The sequence below is a fragment of the Ooceraea biroi genome, chromosome 11, assembly GCF_003672135.1.
Source record: "Ooceraea biroi isolate clonal line C1 chromosome 11, Obir_v5.4, whole genome shotgun sequence".
Classification (NCBI taxonomy): domain Eukaryota; kingdom Metazoa; phylum Arthropoda; class Insecta; order Hymenoptera; family Formicidae; genus Ooceraea; species Ooceraea biroi.
In genome coordinates, this window is record NC_039516.1 from 10,487,114 (window position 1) to 10,509,566 (window position 22,453).

The 22,453-nt window shown below is 43.5% G+C and overlaps 1 protein-coding gene across 1 annotated transcript; it reads left to right on the forward strand.

Moving 5' to 3' along the window:
- Positions 1 to 73: 73 nt before the first annotated feature.
- Positions 74 to 21,866, forward strand: LOC105285303 (collagen alpha-1(IV) chain). The gene is made up of 27 exons (XM_011349437.3): positions 74 to 242; positions 1,100 to 1,142; positions 8,824 to 8,974; positions 9,570 to 9,803; positions 10,250 to 10,593; positions 10,888 to 11,022; positions 11,100 to 11,207; positions 11,499 to 11,720; positions 11,798 to 11,986; positions 12,051 to 12,167; positions 12,252 to 12,416; positions 12,603 to 12,905; positions 12,999 to 13,382; positions 13,618 to 13,824; positions 13,910 to 14,078; positions 14,226 to 14,353; positions 14,550 to 14,988; positions 15,362 to 15,711; positions 15,803 to 16,069; positions 16,154 to 16,325; positions 16,613 to 16,858; positions 16,945 to 17,310; positions 17,478 to 17,693; positions 17,997 to 18,368; positions 19,067 to 19,238; positions 19,837 to 19,951; positions 20,674 to 21,866. The coding sequence occupies exons 1-27, from the start codon at positions 223 to 225 to the stop codon at positions 20,929 to 20,931; spliced, it is 5,892 nt and encodes a 1,963-aa protein (XP_011347739.2). The 5' UTR covers positions 74 to 222; the 3' UTR covers positions 20,932 to 21,866.
- The last annotated feature ends 587 nt before the right edge of the window (positions 21,867 to 22,453 follow it).

Below are 22,453 nucleotides of genomic sequence, written 5' to 3' on the forward strand. Positions count from 1 at the left end.
GCTGGCGTGGCTCGGCGCGGCGGCCGCCTCCACCTTCCTTCCTTCCCTCCACCCGGAGTCCATTCAGAGCCCTCCCTGGATGGGACGATCTGCCACACACACCATCGGTCTACTCGGTGCCCGGTTCCGCGCGATATTTTGTGACTGCCTGTCTGTGCGGTGCTCGTGCTTTAGCCTGTGCTTCTCGGCTCCCTAGACCCATCGAGGAATAGGGAGGTCGACATGACCCGGTTGGGATTGCGGTGAGTTTACCATACTAATCTCATTTTCTCTCCAATACCGATCGCGGATTGTTCGCCTTGCCTTCCTACTCTCGCCCTGTCCTTACGTCTTCTTCTTCCTCTTCTGCATCCTCTGCTGCATCCTCTTCTTCGTCCGCTGTGTCTTCCGAGAGTGTTCGCTTTGCCGTTCGTTTTTCTTCTTGGCTCGTCGCCCGACGGCCTCCACCGCGACCGATCTCCTCGGGGGGGAGGGTTTCACCCCCTGCGTGGCGCGCTTGCGGGCTTCCGCGACGGATAGGTGAGAGGACGAGCCAAGGACGACCCGCGTGCGCACAGGAGATTGTCCTCGCGACGCAGCTTCGACGCAGCCGTGGTACCATCCGTCGCGCCTTCCGCGCGGTCCCTCGCCTTCCCGCGTACGGTTTTTCGACGGTCGAGTTCCTTTACCTCGGTGACGAATATTTACTTTGCTCCTCGAGAGCTCGACGTGGCGCTCGTGGATCTTCGTAAAAGTAATCCCTTGCGAAATCGTCCGTTCCGCACTTTGAACTCTCAACAGTGACCCGCACGAGTCTGACGTCCTTACTTGGGCGCAGTATATTTTTTTCCCTCGAGCGATATTGCGAACGCAACTTCCGGAACTGTGATACTTCATTTCCGAAAAACTGAAATATGCCTCACGCGATACTGCCGTGGAATATTTAGGTATTTATTGTGGTATTTTTAGTGAATATTTACGACGCTGATTTCCGCGCGATGGTTCCGTCCCTCGCTGACATCACGCATCTCTCTCTATTCCGCGCAACTTGTGATCCAACCCTTACGTATACCCAATCGAATTTTCGAAATGACATCCCGACATCCTATTCTGCTTTCAGATTCATCGCATCCGCAGTTTGCCTGGCCGGGATCGTCAGTGGGGTATGTACAGACTCATGATACGTAACTGCGTTTCCTCGCGAGTGGTTGCTTCGAGACACAAACTCCGCTTACTCAACCCTTTGCCAGACGACTGGTGATTTTTTAAGTCCACCATAAATTGCGTATTCCAAATATAATTTCGCTTGAACATCGACGACGTTCACGTGGGGCGTGAACGATTATCGACGTCGATCGTGACCGATCACTCGTTATTCGGGGTTGACGTTTCTCGAGGCGATCTAGGCAGCATCACCGTGGCGCAGGTAATTAAATCGGGTGGTTACGAGCAGAAACACGGGGGGTGCCGTCGTGGATTCGCGTGTCCTCTCACGATCTTGCGGTACATCGCTCTCGCGTGACCGGTTCCGCCGCTCGCGGCTCATTTCGTCGATCCATTCATCGAGACGTTGCACGCGTACGTACCTTTGCGCCCGCTTGGTGCACGCGCTCGCTCGTGCAAGCACGTGCATTGCCCGCCGTTGCATCGCGTTGCTCTGCCTTGCTTCGTAATTCGAGTTTGCACGAGTCAAGCGAAAAAAAGCCAGCTTGGAAATATCGAGAGGGATCGCGTTTCAGTCGTGGGCCGGATCCTGGGTCGATCGTGCTCTCGCCGGGGGCACGTGCGGTTTTCTTTCTTTCTTTTTAATACACTTGTAAAAGGAGATTTAACGCACGTGCGTACACACGCACATCTCGCGACACAGAGAGAAAAATTATTTATTTCTGCACAATGTAATAAAGAGTATTTATTTTCCCACGCGATTCGTGTGCTGACGAAGAGAGTTGGAGCAGCGATTTGAGTTGAATCGAAGTTTGATACTCTGATTTTGCCGCGCAAATTCATCATTATTAAAGTATCGCTCAGTTCATGCTCATTTTTATTGAATTTTTACAAAGCGCTCGAATTCGCGGTGACTTTTCGAAATGTCCCGCGTCTTGGGTATGAAAATGAAATGTCACACGTCGCATTTCACCCATAACGTGAAACGTCACAGAGGGTACAAGTGGATGTGGCCTAGGGAGAGGGGTTTCGTGTAAGTGGCGGAGTCTGTATTTTAAGCGCGTTGCACAGTGCGCCGCGCCGATAAGAGACGTTTTATGGAAAATTACCAGGCGAGCGACAAATATAGCGGTGATCGCGGTGGACGTAATAAAAGTGGTGACCAGGATTTCGCCAACACACCCAATTCCGCGTTAATTGCTCGCCCGATAAGCTTCACGACGAAACGATTGACATCCATCAAACGCTCGTGTCCATTGCTCGGTTACGTGATTCGATGATCGACTCTGTGCGAAATTGCGGGAGTAAAACACAGCATACACGCCTATAAGAGATTTTTCTAATTGCCGTCTGCGTCGCCCACGCTCTCTTCATCACGTTTTAACGCGCCTCGCAAGGCCGCTCGCTGGTATTTCTTCGCCGACGCATCAGTGGCATCCGATTTGCGGTAGCGACTTGCCAGGTGCTTCCTCCGTCACAGACAATTCGCGCCGCCCTTCTGGACCCTTCTCGGCCCAGTTCCAGGCCGCGCGACCGCAGCCAAATGGCACAGTAGGAAGCACCCCCGGGTGCTGCTTATAACATGACGTCAGCGAGGTTCCTCCACGCGCTGTCCACACAATGTTTATGTGGACTTGCAGTAAACCACGGACTAATGGACGGCACACCAATACACGCGTCCGCATTAAAACCGCGTGAATAATGCGAAAAATAAACGCCGCTCGTTTCAGCGATAAAAGTGTCCACCACATCCGTGTCCGACATCCGGACATCTCGATCTTCCGAACGTTGCTCTGATCTTTCGGACACTCCGCGAAGTCTTCGTGATACTGGACGATCGACACGGAAAGTTGCGAAAATAATTGGTACTCATGGTGTAATTTGGGAATTCATGAGTCTCCCCATCAACGTCACGGACCCCCTGGGGAGGTTCTTAGCACCTCTTCGAGGCGAGAACTCGGCCGGCCGGAACGGGAAGGTGTCGGATCCGAAATAGGGCAGTCGTCTCACTCTCTCATGCTGACCAGTCCGCCTACGGCGCCGTAACTGCGCTCGCAGTAATTTTATTACGCCACGCGTACGCGCACGTATGCGCGTGTGCATGCACGCAAGAGCCAGCTTAGTCACTACTGGAAATAGTCGGCAATTGAGCTCGGGGGGACTTGATTTCCCCGACTCGCAGACTCGTTGGAATCCTGCGGGGGCGCACCGGGGTGAAACAACGCACCCGTCCACCTGTTCTGTCGTATTCGCTCTTTTCTCCTTCGACGAGCATTTTCGCTTTTACTCGCGAATTCCGCTGGCGAAGGCAAGCGTTAATCCAAACCGAATTAATTGCGTGTACTCCAGAAATTCTTTCGTAATTATCCCGAATATGAGTCGGATGTTCCATAAAGTTTTTTTTTATTTTATGCCGCGAAGTGCGCGTCTGATTGGTCAGCGGTCTTGTAGAATTAACGATTATTTCGGAACAGCGATATCTGAGATCCGGAATTTAAGAGCGATGCGTATTTTTGGAGAACACATTTTCTCATGTAACTCGGGTCTGTTAATATTCTAATGTTTTGTCGAATTCCACGAAAATATGACAGATTGTTATTACTGAGAAAAGATCTTTTTAAAGATTTCTTCTAGGAACTTAGTAGAGACTGATTTAAAAAAACAGAAGTGTTCAATAATTCTGCACTTGATGTTCGCGACTTGTCATTTACGAAGTGTGTTACGTAAGGATCACGATCACCATTAAAAGATTCACAAGCTCGGCAGCCTGCGACCAGTTGCCGTTGTTAATTAATTGAATTTCAAATTCTGCTCGCGTCCCTCAAACGTCCGCGATGAATTCTCGGCGAACTTCAGCGAGTCAGGCAGATTAAAATCGGCGGACGCATCGGAATCCCGCCATACGACGCCGTCGACAGGGTGGCGCGTGTTACGCTCATGAATACGCGCGGTGTCGGCGTACACGGGGGTCAGAAAAAATCTCGAGTAACGAATTAGCGTATACTCCGTCCCACGCAGAATTAACGTTAGCGTCGGCCGCGGTCGTTAAGCACACCGGACTGGGACGGCGAAAGATGAAAAAGGGACGAGGGGCTGGTCGGGGCGAGGAAAGAGGAAAAGAGCGAGAAAGAGATCGAGACGAAGAAGAAGGTCGCCGGTGAGAGGAGAGGAGGGCCCAGAGATGAAAGAGGGACGCGCGGGATGAGCGGGGTCGCGCATCGCGCTCGGTCACAATGTTCTCCGGTTGCGTTGCGTAATCGCGGATTCACGAAGGCGGGCCGAGATAGGCGATAAAAGGGACAATTCTTGAACCGTCACGAAAAGATATCTCGTATCTGAAATAAGAGAATTGGGTTAGCGTTTCGTCCCGACAAAACTGCTGGGGCGCGAGAGCGCGGATAGCGTTCCTCGCACCAGCGGATTTCAATCAGCCGCGTCTCGTCTCGCTCTCCTCCCCTCGTCGCTCGACCGACGACCTAGTGTAATGGCTGCAAATCGACCGATCAGTATCGAAGGGACCTGGTTCGGTCCGCAGAACGTTAACCCGTTCCGGTCACGGTGCCGCGATGTTAACGTGCGTGATGTTTGATTCTCTGGGCCGCACTTTTGGTCGGCGCGACGATGCACTGCTGCGTATTCTCGACTACGACACACAGATTTATTCTCTGATAAATATAATGAATTTATCTACGCTATATAAGTATAATAACAACGTTCAAAATTTTGACTATTATATACAATTTACATAAAAAAAAATAATAAAAAGAAAAATAATAAAAATAAAATAAGAATAAATAATCTATACAAATCTTTATGACAATCGCATTCTGCCCTTGTATTTGCTACAATGTTTCTTTAATTATACATTCAACAATTACTTATCCTGGATTTTAAATGGACACACAGTTACGCAGAGAAGTGACATGCGTCCGAGATCGAAAGTGCTAAGCAGCTTTTTAGATCCGCGTTAGTTCGCACTGGCAGCTTTCATCTGCATAACTGTATGAATCGCTCGCGTAACGTCGGGCAGGATAATTTCACGGTTTGCAGATTCGTGCAGCATGACGCGCCCCGATCTATCTGCCTCGGCCAATCCATTGTTGGATGATGGGTTTATCATTGAGACGAAACCCACCCTCGCTTTCCTCTCGCTGGCCAGGATCGGGCCGACATGAGTAACTTCCGGGCGCGGCTTTGATTCCTGTTTCCCCTTTCGCGTGCGATCTGTACGAGCATGATGTATGAATGCGCAATAAGTCGAAGTTGAATATATATATATATATATATATACAGGGTGGGGCAATAACTATTACCACCTTAAATATCTTCTAATTTATAAGGTCTAGAGGAAAATTTATGTAATCAAAATTATACGGTACGAAGGGGGCTAACATATGGCGATAATAATTTTGGTCCTGGTGGAGGCGCTTCGAAGATATCAAGGTCACCTTAATTTGTTTTAATAGGTTCGGTATGTTTTTTTCCATAATTTTATAGAGGAGCTTAAAACAAGTACGGAACTCATGACACAAAATTATTGAACAAGATTAAATGTAAATGAAAACGATAAAAAATGCATTTTTATATTAAATGAAATTTACGTTTAAAAGATGTACGAAATGACGCTTTATTAGTATGTTTTGTCGGAATGTTTTGATTTTGACATTCCTCATAAATGAGGATCAACTTGTTCTTCAAACGGATACATCGATGAAAATAAATAGGATTTTAAATGTTCGACGCGAAGGCTGAGTGCGATTAGGATATCGTTCAGCGTATAAATTTTGCGCTCTCACTGAATTTTTTTTGACATTCTCCATAAATGAGATCATTCTCCATCATGCCGACTTGTTCTTCAAATGAATACATCTTGCACGATTGACTTGTCTATCGATACTACTTTTTATGTTTATCTTATCCTGTGAACTTATTAAGATGGCCTTCAAAGGGTCTTTGTTTTCATTGAAATAAGTTTACGTCACTATTTATTTTCATCGATGCATCCGTTTGAAGAACAAGTTGATCCTCATTTATGAGGAATGTCAAAATCAAAACATTCCGACAAAACATATTACTGATAAAGCGTCATTTCGTACATCTTTTAAACGTAAATTTCATTTAATATCAAAATGTATTTTTTATCGTTTTCATTTACATTTAGTCTTGTTCAATAATTTTGTGTCATGAGTTCCGTACTTGTTTTAAGCTCCTCTATAAAATTATGGAAAAAAAACATACCGAACCTATTAAAAAAAATGAAGTTGACCTTGATATCTTCGAAGCGCCTCCACCAGGACAAAAATTATTATCGCCATATGTTAGCCCCCTTCGTACCGTATAATGTTGATTACATAAATTTTCCTCTGGACCTTATAAATTAGAAGATATTTAAGGTGGTAATAGTTATTGCCCCACCCTGTATATATAAAGAGAAAGAGAGAAAGAGAGAAAGAGGGAATGCATCAACGATTTTATAACACTTTGGCACAAGCTATTTGCGCGACTTGCCAGGTATGCCATTGTATCATCGGATTTCGTGACGAATAAAATCCATCTGAATCGGAATTAAATGTAGGATTAATGCTCGTTGAATGGACAAGTCTGCGATGCGAGATAATTCGTGAAGAACGGTTCCAGTTTACGCAGCTTCGCAACGAGAGGATCTCAAACGGAATTTCCTGCGCGAAATAGACTTCTTCCAATCGCTGGATATATTGCTCCCTTAACCGGCGATCTCAAAAAAGAAGATAGTGAAAAGTTCCGAATTGGCTTTCTGTCTTTTTCGAACGTAGAACTCCAGTATATAAACAACTATCATTCTTGGAGAAGGAAATTATGTTCAAATGATACATCTAATTTCAAATTTTCCTTCTTCTTCTTCTTTTCTTGCATCTGTAAAATCACTGATAGTTTTTTAAAACCTCTTTTAATTATCGCCTTGCACGTGATATCTGATCCAGAATAAATCACGAGTCCAAAATAAACGATCGAATAACGGGTTGTCAGTTGCGATGACTGCCGTGCCACGCGCGAAAGTTTTGCTCCTATTCAGTCAGAACGTTCCATCATATGATTCAGGCTTTTTCTCTCCCTTCCTCTCTTTCTCTAGAAATTCTCTCCTTCCACGAGACGAACCAGTCATCGCTCCGTGTCTCACGGTGCCCGTCGATGAATGAAGTTTTAAAAGGACACTATCGTGGTCGTTCTATCGTCGTACGTGGTGCATGTGCGGCACAGACGCGTAGCTCCCGGAGCGGCTGTACGTCATCTCGGAACGATAACCGACTATCTCTCCGCGCTTCCTGTCAGCGCGTGCCATCCTCGGGGATAGAAAAAGCGAGAAAAACGTGAAAACGGGGGCAAGACAATGACTTTCTGCGAAAACGATGACGCACTCGGCGCTGCACGCGGTAAAGTGATGCTGTTTACGAAGGAACACGCGGTGCCCATCGTTCGATCTTCATGCATCTTGCCTTTGCATTGAATACGAAGTCTTGACGTGTTTAACACACAATCTCGGAGTGCTTCGAAAGCGGAAATAGTCTCATGATATTTAATTGCTTTAATTTAAATCTTCGTTGCGCTTCGCTACCTAAAGCATCGAAAGAATTAGGAATGAAGAAGTAAACGTAACACAAAGTTATGAAATATTAATTCTCAGTGATATCGGTGACATTTTCCGTTGCGGAACTGGATATTTGAAGACGTTTCAATCTGCCAACGTGATTAATCGCGGTCGAATCGGCCGGCTGGCCGAAGAAACGGGGAAAGAACCGATGAAGACATTAGAAGTGACCACTAACGCCATGGCTGTTTTATCTTCGTTTCCGAGCCGCGCAAACGGTCGGTAAGCGACTCTTTTTGCGTACCATCGTACCGTTCGCCATGAGGCCGTAAGAACGATGCACTCGGCCGATACAGCGTGGATCTTGGCCATACGAAAGGGGAGCACGTTAAATTTACGGCCGCTCTCGTGTGCCATGAAACGCATATCTATAAATCTCGGAAGAATACCCTTTAATGGGAGCGCGCGGGGGCTGACTTGATGTTATATGAACAAACCGTCATTCGCACGCGCTCGTAGGAGCAGCCTTCCCATTAAATCCCCCCAGAAATTAAGGAAAAGACGCATCTCCTTTCGTTAATTAATTCTACGAGCAACATTAAAATACACCTACACACCGAAAACGTATACTAGCTGCTGTATAAAAAGTGTAAATGTCTCAATTTAAATACTTGCGTTTTATGCTCGAGCCTCGCGTAATGAGATTCTTAAATTAACTTTGGAATCAATCTTCAATAAAATTCGCATTTCGCTAAAATATTCTGCGTTGCATTATGCATCGTCTACCATCGATCAAAAAGTGTCTCGAGTAGCTTTAAACGAAAGATGAAACTGTCGGGTTGCAGCCGGATGTTTTGAAAGAAATAGCGTACTTCTCTAGGCTGAACCTATGGTTTTCTGTCACATAACGTTAATTTGCACGTTTAACACCGTGCTCCAACTTTATTGCGCAAGATGAAGGACAATTTGCAGGCCCTCTTTGCCATTTCACACGCGTACCTGTACCCTCCCTTAGTCCGCGGCCGATATCACGTTTTATTGATCGCATCGGGTGCCACGTACGCTTTTCGCAATTCCATTTGCAGGGGCTTTTCATCTCCGAATATTTGTTTTAGCAATATAATCATACGTCAGGGGTGAATCCGCCATCGGTCTTGCCGCTGGAAGGAGATGATCGAGGTGATATTGGAAGGCCAAACGATGACGACTACGGCAGTCAGCCGGAATGGAAATCTGTAGACAAAGGTTTCATCACGGACAACGAAGGTACTTGGACAACATGCCGCCTCATGCTTTTCGCTGCTATCATTTTATGTGAGGAATATAGGACGAAGTACAGTAATTTTTATATTAAGCTCTTGTTCCGTCAATTCTCCTTCGGCGTACTCGAGTACCGACTGACAATGTAGAAAGTACGATTCAGTCATCAATTTTATGGTAGGGATAATGGTGATTTTATGACAGAGCTAATATCTGTTTGATTAGCGTACTATTCGCACAGAAAGGTTTTACACAAGAAATACATTTACTGAAAGAAAATTAATTTTGCGCGCGGGAAGAGACTGGTGTACAATATTACGTATATTACGTACAAATGCGTTAGGTAGACAAAATTTACATTCTCTATATAAATCGCAAAAATTAATATCTTGAGTTGTAACATAGTTTCTATTAAGTACAGCTTTGTTCTGTAGAGCGTTCGTTTTCGAGCTGGATAATAATTATCTTCGTGCGCCATTTGCGATTCTTCCGTTCTGAAATAGAATTTGGCAGCTTATGATAATGATAATTGCTGGGAACTCGTTACAAATTAAAATTCCAGTGTTGTGTTAGTTAATTTCAATGTTGTTTCAATGTCTAGAATACGAGGAAACGGAAAGGCGGAACGGCAGTTACTTTGGTGGCCATTATAGCCCCGACGAGAGGACACGACAGTGGAATTACTACAGAAACAGGAACGATTCTTCTCACGGCCAACGCTATCCGAGTCGAACGTATCCCTATGGTCGTACATCGTCGAGCGGTCACGGAAAGTATCCTGACAGCGGTGGCGCGTCAGGATCCGGAAATGACGAAAATTACGATATATATAGCGGTAATCAGCCTCGACTTCAAAAATCGCTACGGATCACGGCACGTTTCGCGTCAAATCTCGAGATTGATTCGGAAAACCCGTTTCGGAACGCTTTTAAAATTACTGGAAGTGTATATCGAATTTCGGAGTATCGTATGATCGTCGGAAGGGCTTCTTCTTCTCGATATATCTTTACTTTTCCGATACCTTCTTTCAGCTCTCGACGCTTTTAAAAATATACTTGATATTTAGTTAAAATAAAGTAGTTGTTACAAATTTGCAATAAATATCTTTAACTCACATTGCACGAACGGTTCTTTATATTAAAAGATACATTTGCCTTTTTGCACGAAAGACTGTAGAAATAAGAATTTGCAAAACACCATGAACATAGATTTTTATGTGATATTTGTCTCGCTTTCTTTATCAAATTATTCCGACTCTAACCATTCGCGCGATTTTCTCAGGTGCCGGTGAAGGCGAACGAGGAGGTTCTTACAATCGAGGGAGTCTCGAGCCTTATGGCGGCAGCGATCCTTATGGTGGAAGTCAACACGCGGATTCTTACGGCCGGGGTTCTGCGGACTCTTACGGTCGAAGAACTGGTGATGCTTATAGTCGGGGAGGAGGAGGAGGTGGAGAAGGTTATGGTGGCAGTCGCGGAAGTGACTATGGCTACGGTTACGGTGCTGGCGGCGACGATGAAACTTATCCGAGCAATTACCATGTGGTGCCCATGCCAGGGGCACCCCGCAACTGCACTGGATCGGGATGTTGCGTGCCGAAATGTTTCGCCGAGAAAGGATCACGGGTTGGTTTCTAAAAACCGATTAATGGAGAGGGGAGAGGGAGATATTAAAACGATAGTAAAATATCCAATATATAAATTTCCCTTGAAAAAATGGATTAGTCAGAGTTGCATTTAATCCTTTTATTTAATTATTGAATATATTTAAAATTGTTATTATTAAATGTTATATTTAAAATCATTTTCGGAAAAGCAGTTTTATTTTATTTTAATCGTTGATGACACACGTTTCTGCTGAATAATTTTTGAAATATTTCAAACATTAATAATCAAATTCATCGTAATATCTTCGTTCAGGGACCACCTGGATTAATCGGACCGCAAGGTCCCAAGGGACAACGAGGATTCCCAGGAGCGGAAGGTCTTCTGGGGTCTAAAGGTGAGAAAGGGGATCCTGGTCCGCAAGGTCTACACGGTGCGAAAGGTGACAGAGTGCGTATTTCTTATACAGAAATCCTGAATGAATATATCTTACATGCGAACTTTTATATAACTTTATATTATCAAAGGGAAAAATGGGTATGCCTGGTTTCCCTGGTATAAATGGTGTGCCTGGAGTACAAGGAGCTCCGGGAACTGCTGGTCTGCCCGGACGCGATGGCTGCAACGGAACGGATGTAAGTAGTATGTGTGCTAATGAGAAAATCATAAAACAATCATTTTTTCTTTTGATTTGGTTCATTTGCATTCATAGTTTTTCTGGATATTTGTCTCGCATTAAATACGACAAATGGCACAGTTGAAAAATGTTACATAAATCATGCTGCAAGGCGGTTTCTCTGACGGTTTTGCATTCGATGCTATTGTTTCATAATTTTACAATGGCTCATTTTAAGGAGGATAAAATTTACCGCATTGTCAATGTATGTATTCTAAGCGTTAATAATTTTGTCAATAATTCGATTTAGGGCGCTCCCGGACATTCCGGTCTTCCCGGAGAGCCTGGACCTCGCGGTTTTCGAGGTTTCCCTGGTTCTAAGGGAGAAAAGGGTCAGCCTGCATATGCCGGCGCATTCCCCGTTGGTCAGAAGGGTGAGCCTGGTATGGACGGTGTGAGAGGTCCTCCTGGACCTCCTGGTTTTCAAGGAGAGCGAGGTCCTGCTGCTCCGAAGGGTGAACGGGGTCCTTATGTAAGTACTAAAATAAATCTACTTAAAAAATAGTTTAGGAATACTTAATTTTATAACAATGTTATAAACAAATCTAGGGTGCTCCTGGCATACCAGGTGCGAAGGGAGAAAAAGGAAACATGGGTCTTGGATTCGAAGGATTGAAGGGAGACAAAGGTCAAAAGGGAGAGCTAGGACCTCCAGGTACGACCGGGCCGATTATGCCATTCGAGGGTGTTTCTGAGGTGACGGGTCTGCCCGGAGAACCAGGAATGAGAGGAGATAAAGTATGTGAGGAATTATCATCGGCGATTTTGAGTTACAACGCGTTCTAACTCGAGTAACGCTTAGGGTGAAATGGGGCCGGAAGGACAAAAGGGAGAGCCAGGATTCATAGGCGATCATGGTATCCCTGGAGGATCAGGCCAGAAAGGTGAAAAGGGTCTTCCGGGAGCTCCCGGCATTCGCGTAAGTATATATAGCGTAATATAATAATTTAAGTAACTCATTCTGCCGCATGAAATTCATAATTTGCTGTTTCTACGATTTCAGGGTAGAGACGGTTTTTCTGGACCACCTGGACCTCCCGGACGAAAGGGTGATCGAGGTATCGACGGATTAGAGGGACTGCCTGGACGTCCCGGTAAAAAGGGAGATCCCGGCCGAGATGGATCCATGGGAGTTCCAGGATTGCGAGGACCGCCTGGTCCACCGGGAGTAAGTCTTCTTTCTCAATTAATATCTGTTTATCAACATTGCTATTTAAAAAAAATTGTTTAAAATTAAGTAAAATTAAATATTTAAAATTGCGCTTAATGTTTTAATTACTATTAAAAGTATTATTTAAATTATATTATTATTAAAAGTATTATGTTTTTTGATATTTTAAATTTGTTATTGTAGGGTGGTAAAGGAAGACCGGGACCATCAGGACCAAAAGGGCCACGTGGTTTCCCAGGATCCACAGGACCGCGAGGTGCAGATGGCTTTCCGGGAGATCCAGGCCCGAGAGGTCCCATTGGTTTGCAAGGAGGTCCTGGACTATCCGGAATTCCAGGTCCAGAAGGTTTACCGGGGGAGAAAGGTGCGAAGGGCGAGCCTGGCTTGACTGGGTTCCCCGGAGGTCCTGGACCACGTGGATTTGATGGACCCCCAGGAGCAGCAGGGCCGCGCGGACCGCAAGGAGACAAAGGATTTTCGATAATGGTAAGTGGCCAATATCAAATTATGACGTTAGAATTATTTTGTCGAATATTATTAACATTACTCAACAAATGAAATTAATCATGTTTATCGTAGGGTCCAAAAGGAATTGACGGTACACCAGGTTTTGACGGAGAAAAGGGCCAAAAAGGAGAGCGCGGTTACGTAGGTGTGCGTGGTCGGCCGGGAGATTCTCTGGATGGTATTCCGGGAGCTCCGGGTGCGCCGGGTGAGCCGGGAGAACCGGGAGCGGCGGGAAGAGACGGTGTACCGGGTCTTTCGGGACCGCAAGGTGAAAAGGGAGACATTGGTGGTCGCTGCATAGATTGTTTGCCGGGATTACGAGGTCCTAAGGGAGATCGCGGCGCGGATGGTATCCCGGGACTTACCGGACCTCGAGGACCACCTGGAGAACGCGGTTTCCTCGGAGAAGCTGGCGTGGATGGATTGCCGGGTGCAATTGGACCTCCGGGACCACCAGTATGTTAATAATTTTATTAATTAGTTTGTTGAAACACTTGTATTTTTTTGTTTCATTTTATTTACCTTATTTCATTTTATCTATTTTATTCATTATTTATTATTAACACAGAGGCTGATTTTGTTCTCAATATATAGTAAAATATTTTAATATCAGAAAAATAACTGCAAGACAGGTATTATTTTAATTTTAAGAATTGTCAAATAAAAATGAGTGTATCGATTTTTCAATAAGGGAAAAGATGGTATACCCGGTGCTCCAGGACCTCAAGGAGAATCCGGAACTCCGGCAACAATAACATGGAATATGCTGAAACTGGAGAAAGGTGATAAAGGTGGACGTGGCGAGCCTGGTAGACAAGGCCCGCCGGGACCAGAAGGGCCTCCAGGAGAAAAGGGCAGACCCGGATTCGAAGGTTTTCCAGGTCTTAAGGGAACTCCGGTAAGACTAATTTCACAAATAATTGATAACTTTCAGATCGAAATATTTGCATGTTAAATTATAAAGTTATAATAATCGCTTTTAGGGAGATCGCGGTTTCCCCGGACAAGATGGCGTTCCAGGAAGACCAGGCACGCCTGGACGTCCAGGAGAAAAAGGATTAAGTATAAAGGGAGAGTCCGGAGAATCGGGTCGACCAGGATTTCCGGGACAAAAAGGAGAACCTGGTTTATATGGTCTTAAGGGTGAACCTGGTAAGACTATCAAATTTCTTTTTGAGTCTCTGTGCTTTCTAATACTTTTATATATTACACAACACTTTTGGAAACTATTTTGTACATATTTTTATGCTTAAATAAAAAATATATTTGTAATTTATAATTTATAATTTATGTAACCAGGTCAATGTCCGCCACTTCGTTGGATGAAAGGCTTTAAAGGAGACCGAGGTCTGACTGGTGAGAAAGGAGAACCTGGACCACCTGGTGAAGACGGATTATCTGGTGACAAAGGATTGCAAGGTTTCTCGGTATGTACAAATAATTGATAAAACTGTTTTGATTAATTACATACATCTGAGAAAATAAAATTTAGTAAATTAATAATTAAAAAATGTTTTAAATCCTAAAATAATTAATGAATTATTACATCTCTACAAAGAGATATAGAAAGCATTATGTAACATGTCGACATTTTCCTTAATAATGTTGTAATTTAAAAACTAGGGTCCACCCGGTCCACCTGGTGCATCAGGTTCACCTGGTCCTGTGGGTCCGAGAGGTTTACCTGGTCCGCGAGGTGACAAAGGCAACATGGGTCCTATGGGTTTCCCAGGGGAACTTGGTCGAGAAGGACCTAGGGGATTCTCAGGCGCTCCGGCTCCAAAAGGCGAAAAAGGAGAACCTGGAATATCGATGAAGGGTAGTCCTGGTCTATCAGGTCCTCAGGGTGAAAAAGGAGAAAAGGGTCTTCCAGGACCACCAGGAAAAGATGGTCCAGTCGGTTATCCGGGATTAACGGGCATTCCTGGCGAGAGAGGAGATTTAGGCGCACCGGGGATAAATGGTTTGCCCGGATCACCCGGAGAAAAAGGTGACAATGGTCCAGTTGGTCCACCTGGTCCTCCAGGTGTTGCCGGAATTCCAGGAGCAGACGGAATCAAAGGTAATTATTCGTGTTTTCGTCTTACGCAATAATAAATTATCATAATGTTAAAAATCAGAATAAAAGTAAGTTCAGTGCAATTTACAAACTTATATGTTAAATTTATGCTTTAAACAGACAGGGGAAAATTGCTTTATCTATAATAAATCTATAAAAAATGTATATAATAACTAATCTGAAATATTACATGATTTAAAAATTTTAATTACGTGATTTTGCTCGGTATTTTCATATCGCATTTAAGTATTGCATTAAAAATTATGAAAAATAGATATACCTATATTGCGCATCTCCAAAATCTACAATTTGCGTATTATTAACCAGATATATAATTTTTTATGAGACATATTAACAATCATTATTGAATTCACAGGTGAACCAGGATTACTAGGAGAGCCAGGTAGATCTGGTCTTCCCGGATTCCCAGGCTCAAAAGGGGACCGCGGTGAACCAGGTATTGATGGACCTAAAGGATACCCCGGTAGACGAGGATTACCTGGTACCCCAGGTAGACCTGGCATAGACGGACCGCAAGGTATAAAGGCAGAACGTGGTGAGAAGGGTTCGCCAGGTTTCCCCGGATTACCTGGTATGGAAGGAAAACCTGGTCGTCCTGGCATATCTGGGCTGAAAGGAGACCACGGACCACCTGGTACACCCGGTTTACCGGGATTGATGGGTGACGAAGGACCTAAGGGTGATATTGGTCCTCCGGGTCTGCCGGTGAGTCATCTTACTCTTACAATTGCATACATTTAATTTTTATATAATCATTTATCATACTTCTAAATATATTACTACATTATGTAATCAGGGAAGGAAAGGAGAAGCGGGACAGGTTTCGGAAAAAGGACAAAAGGGCGAGCCAGGAATGCCGGGAATACGCGGTCCTCAAGGTCCTCCAGGACGAGACGGCATCGACGGAGCAAAGGGTGAACCTGGCAGGCCAGGCATCGGCCGCGACGGATTACCCGGATTGAAGGGCGAACCTGGACTTCCAGGTCGGGATGGATTGCCAGGATTCCAAGGACTGAAAGGTGATACCGGTGTACGCGGTTTCCCTGGAATGAAAGGCGATCTGGTACGTTCCGCCACGTAAAACCATTTCTTAATATCGAAGATATTGACAAAGTGCTATTATTATTTTATTTGCCATCATTAACAGAGTCTACCGGGTGCACCTGGAGAACCTGGACCACCTGGAATAGATGGACTTCCTGGTGAAGAAGGCGATGTTGGACTACCAGGACCGCCTGGTTTCCCTGGACTTGATGGCGAGATGGGTGCTCCTGGTCGTCCTGGACTGGACGGCGTTAAAGGAGATCGCGGTTTACCAGGTGAAAAAATCAACAAGATTGTACAAATATTATTTAATGCATTTCGTCATGTTTGACAAAATTAAATTTTGTTGAAAGTAAAATTATTTCATTATTGGATTGCATGTACTAGATTTATAAAACATGAAAGATTTATAAAATAATTCATAAATTAGATATTTAAATTATTTCGTCGTTAATGTTAAATTATATGGCATTTTATTATTGCATTTTATTTACATCTTCGCTGTAATAATAAAAGGTTAATATGCCAGCTGAATAACGTCAAATGTAATATTGAATTTCAGGACTTATCGGATTGCCTGGTATTTCCGGAGCACTTGGAGAAAAAGGAGATCGCGGTCCACCGGGACCAACAATCCAGATTAAGGGCGAAAAGGGTGAGCCAGGTATTCCTGGAATTCCTGGAAAAGAAGGAGAGAAAGGTGATCAGGGTCTGTTAGGAATCGGTGGTTACGATGGCGAAAAGGGTGATAGAGGTTTATCTGGACCTCCTGGAGTTTCTGGACCTCATGGCGCTCCTGGACCTAAAGGTATTTTTTTTAATAGTGTGCTTTATAGTAGTGTTATTAATATTTTTTACTGCAGATTTTTATAAAATACTTTATGTTTCGTATAGGCGACCAAGGACCTGTCGGTTTCCCTGGTGCTCCTGGAATTACGATAAAGGGCGAAAAAGGTCTACCAGGTTTGATGGGTAAGCATGGTAGAGACGGTTTACCCGGACGACCGGGAGAGAAAGGTGAACAAGGATTGCCCGGTTTGCCTGGAACGAAGGGAAACATTGGACCTTCCGGACCGATTGGACCGCAAGGCGAGAAAGGTGATCAAGGACCATCAGGTTTGACTGGACCACCAGGACGTGATGGAGCTCCTGGTCTTGAAGGCGTACCTGGATTATCTGGTGAGAGAGGACAGAAAGGTGATCAAGGACCGCCCGGAGCATTTGGCCTCCCAGGACAAAAGGGAGAATCCGGACGACCAGGTGCTGAATAAAATTCTTGATTGATTGATATATAACAATTTTCAAAAGTAATTTAAATAACGTAAATATTGACATCTAATAATAATTTTTACAGAACAATTTTAATGTCGAGGATTATGTTTATCATTCAATATAATAAAAATAATTTGATTAATTCATTTGTTTAGGACCAAGTGGATTGGATGGACCTGTAGGAGAAAAGGGTGATAGAGGTTGGGAGGGTGTAAATGGTCTACCTGGATTATCTGGCGAGAAAGGTGACAGAGGATTCCCTGGTGAAGTTGGACTGATAGGTAGTGTTGGTTTCGTGGGTCCGAAAGGTGAAAAGGGTGAAGACTGTATCGAGCCGCCGATGGGACCTAAAGGAGATCGCGGATATCCTGGTACGCTGATAACAATTTACGAATATGAATATAAATATTTCTTTCACATTCATGAAAATTCATTATACGTTTTATTATAAATTATAAAGTACATGTGATACTTTGCATTAAAAATATTTTCTAAAACATACAAATATATTTCTGAAAGATTAATGTAAAAAATGCAAAGTATTTTCTAAAATACAGGGTTTGGCACGCTGTGCATACTCTTTCAAGTATAAATATCTAAAATAAAATATTACACTGAATTCTGCTAATGTTATTTTAACGCGCCTAAAATTACGAGTTTAAATTTGTTCGCAGGAGCAACCGGACCGCCTGGTCCATCAGGAGAGAAAGGACTTCCGGGCCCACCTGGCTTCCCCGGCTTGGACGGTATCAAAGGCGCTCAAGGTTTCGACGGTCCACCCGGACCGTCCGGACTACCAGGATTACCTGGACCGGTTGGTACGCCTGGTCTACCGGGTCTTCAAGGTCCCGTCGGTGCGCCAGGACCTGTCGGCGAGTCCGGTGCACCCTGCGAAGCGACACCTGACTATCTCACCGGCATTCTCCTGGTCAAGCACAGTCAAAGTCAGACCGTACCAGTCTGTGAACGAGGCCACATCAAGCTATGGGAAGGATACAGTTTGCTCTACACCGACGGCGACGAGCGAGCACACTCTCAAGACTTGGGTAAGAAGACTTTTCTCTGTGTCTCTTTTTCATCGGATTATAAATACCTCACTCGGGATAACCCTTATCGATTTAAACTGTGATACCTGACCCAGCGTGATTCTCAATTCGATTTAAAAGTAATCGAAAACGGTTATTTCGAGAGCTTCAATAAAGTACGAATTCAGCAGTCGCACCTTCCGTCTTTTCTTTCTTCATCTTTTTTCGCTTTTACGTTTATTCGTGAAAAATTGGAAAAAGGACTTTGTCCATGAGGATTTTTTTATTTTTTCAATTATATTTTTGTCAGATTGTATTCGCGAATTTACTGTGACCGTCTGATCCGCGATGCGGAGATTTAAATCTGTTCCGATTATCTGGATTAAATTGTCACGACTGTATAACATTTGAACGTATTAATAGACACTCGAGATTATTATTCAGCGAGTTTGTATGCATCGCGTCATATGTTTACGAATTATTTAATATGTATAATTAAGTCAATGCATGCACTCCGAAGAACAAGTCACACTTGTTTTTTCGCTTTTTTGTCCATATCTCTCTGCTTCTGCATCGCAGACGCGATGCGATATGTTGACTTCTAATCGACAGAGAAATTGTAATGACGATAACTGGACGCGTTGCACGCATGGTTCTATTTTTTATCGTTCTTCATGCAAAACTGATCTAACTCGTTGTATAAATTATTCGTGAAACAGGTTACGGCGGCTCATGTGTAAGAAAGTTCTCGACGATGCCCTTCCTGTTCTGCGACGTCAACAACGTCTGCCATTATGCTAGTCGCAATGATCGCTCTTACTGGCTGTCGACCAATAGTCCAATTCCCATGATGCCTGTCGAGGAGAGGGCGATAGAAGAATATATCTCCAGGTACGTTTCTCCAAGATGTTCACTGTGTAGTCCGTCGAGATTTCTGTCGCGAGCACGGAAAGTATTCTGAATTCTTTTGGAGAGAATAATTATAGAAGACACAAAACCGGATGCTCTGCGATACATTCCACGATCTAGCAGTCAAACTTGTTCCATCGCACATTTTGTACAAGGTTTTTGTACATCGGTGTTCAATTTATTAATTTATTATTAACTCTCTCTTAACTAATGAACTTTTATATTATATATTAAATTTTTTATTATGGTAATTAATTAAATTCGGTTAAATTGAAATTATAAAACAAAACCATGTCAGCCTTTCATTTCTCAGGTTTAATTTTTGGACATTTATATTTTGCTTTCGATATATCTTAAAAAGAAAATCCGATGAATTAATCCGATAAAATGTTAACAATTCACAAAAGTTTTTGATCTGACGTTTTGGAACTCAATTCCATATTCCTACGAAGTACGTGAAGCTTGTTTTTCTTCTGCGTTTAATAAAAATTTCCGATAATAGATAGTTTTATAATTTGCTAATGCTAGAGGATCGTTCAGTTTATTTATCAATTAACAATTTTGCACTTTTCTGTGACAGGTGCGTGGTGTGCGAAGTTCCAGCTAATGTGATAGCGGTGCACAGTCAATCGATAAGCATTCCAGAATGTCCGGCAGGATGGACCGGTCTTTGGATCGGCTACAGTTTCGTTATGGTAAGTAGTTTTTGTTCACTGTGCTCCACTATAATTACTAAAAACAAAGCAGCTGCACGTATTTTGCATCTATCGATTTCTGATGAAAACGAGTGATATAATTCTTAACTTTCCGTGAGAAAATTATTAACTATCTCCATACATCAAATATCCTTACTGCAAATTTTCATTTTTACGATGTATATATTTTATTTTTTAAATCGTATACTTTTTGCGTGAGTATAATAACAGAATACTACATTAAAGAGGTAAGAGCAGTAAAGTTATCGCTATTATACAATGTGATATTATACTATCAATACTTTATAACGATATATTCTTACACTTCTCATTTTATCGCAGTTATATTTCTCGACCGTTGTCTAAGTTCGTAATTCGCTTCGCTCTTATTTCGCCGCACAGAAAGAGATCACATCAATCACGTTCAAAATAAAGCAAACTTCATCACTACCAGCTGTCAAGAGGCAAAGATTGTCTCCGCTGAAAGAGATCTATCTTGTACGAGTTCTCTTTTAGTCAAAGTTTCTCAGCATTTCCGACGATGATATTTGAATAGCTAATAAACGGCAGAGCTGTTTGACTCGCAGATTTTTCAATTAAATAAAATCTCAATTCAAATTATTCAATTAAAAGAAATGAAAATGTCAGACACGCCTTTATCTTGTTTTTAACACGTTCGAATTACTTTGCTTATTGACCGAATCTCTTCGCGATCGTTTCAGCACACCGGCGCGGGTTCCCAGGGCGGCGGCCAGTCCCTGTCGAGTCCTGGATCCTGCCTGGAGGACTTCCGCGCCACACCGTTCATCGAGTGCAACGGCGCCAAAGGACACTGCCATTACTATACTAATCAGTACAGCTTCTGGATGGTGACCATAGAGGACGGCCAGCAGTTCAGGAGTCCTGAGAAGCAGACCCTAAAGGCGGGCAATCTTAGGTCCCGAATAAGTCGCTGCCAAGTTTGTATAAAGGATACGTAAGCACTGCGCGCCACCGTTTACACGCAGTCACATTTACACGCACGTACACTGACACATACATACACACATGCACACACAGTCACACTTCCCTTTTTCTCTTTCCTTTCTTGATACGAGAACAGAAGCGAAGAAACGAAACTGTCGCCAGTGTAAACGAGCGACGACCGAGATCCGTGCGATTTCGTCGAGTTCCGGCGTTTCAGCGACGCGTTGAAAACGGTCTTCGTTCTTGAGAGACAATGAGAACGCGCGCGCGGATCATCCGCGAGGGCTCGGCCTGTCGAGATCGTGCCGGGTTTCGGGCCACCCGTACCACAGGGAAGAAAAGAGCGGTAACGACTTCGCGAACGACGGAACTTCGGAGGGCTCGCCTCGACGCGACGTCGACGACGCCGCTGACGGAGAGAGCGACGCATCCTTGTCTCCTGTGATTCCCTCTGCCAAGTGTGTTCCTCAGCCACATTTTGTCTTCATTATCTCTCCTACCTCCCTCCCATCGTCCACCTTTTACCGTATCACTTCCGCGCACTCTGTCCAGAGTAACTTCTCGCCCCCCGAGAGTCACCCTCTCCGCTCTCTCGTTACCCGCTCTGCCATCTTCCTCCACTTCCCGCGAGCGCTTCCTCCTTTTCGCCATATGTGTTTTCTCTTCCTTTTTATATAGATATATATATATAAATATGTATAACTATTCAAGCAAGTGCCTCTAGCGTACTACTCTAGCATGTAAAATAATATATTTATATCTCGTATGTTGAATCTCGTACGTTTTTTTTTTCGAGAGAGAGAGGAGTCTAAGTTCTATTCGTACTACCACGGACACTGCCCATATCCAATATGGCACACATTTTACATATTGTATATTAATATAAACGATCTTAGCCTGGTAATCGTGTGACGCCAAATATTTAAATAAATAGGTATTTTGCTACGTAGCTAATAAAAAGTTCTACTTTCAAACCTCATTTTACCCAAGCATAGCAACTAGCGCGTAAGCAAGTTATTCCGATCACTGCCTGCTTTTTTAATCTCCTTTTACGAGCCTAGCGGAAGCGTGTACGAGAGAATAGGCGACGTATATAACTGTAAGGAATTATAATTCTCACGTTATAATTTTTATATCTCCAGAGAGTTACAATTTCCAGAAATTTTTATGTCACGGAAATTCCCTTGCCGGGCAAAGGAAAGTGTTCAGAAATTTTAACCAAATAAAACGCTAAGAAGCTTTATATACGCAAATGTGTGAACAGGATAGTTTTAAATGAAAAATAAAAAATTTGTGATACAAGGATAAAAACTTGAATATTGATTTATGCATGCGATTGTTTTCAATCTAAAAAACAGCGGTTTAATTCGTTTAATACGAAACGTTTTTATTCGTTGCTACCAGTATCATTTACAAGATGAGATTAATTTTACGCTTATAATTCTTTATTCGTTAACGATATTAACAGGAACTGTAATTATTTTCTAGTCTACGAGCTGAGTACTCGAATTTATCACAAAGATTTGCGTCGCAGAA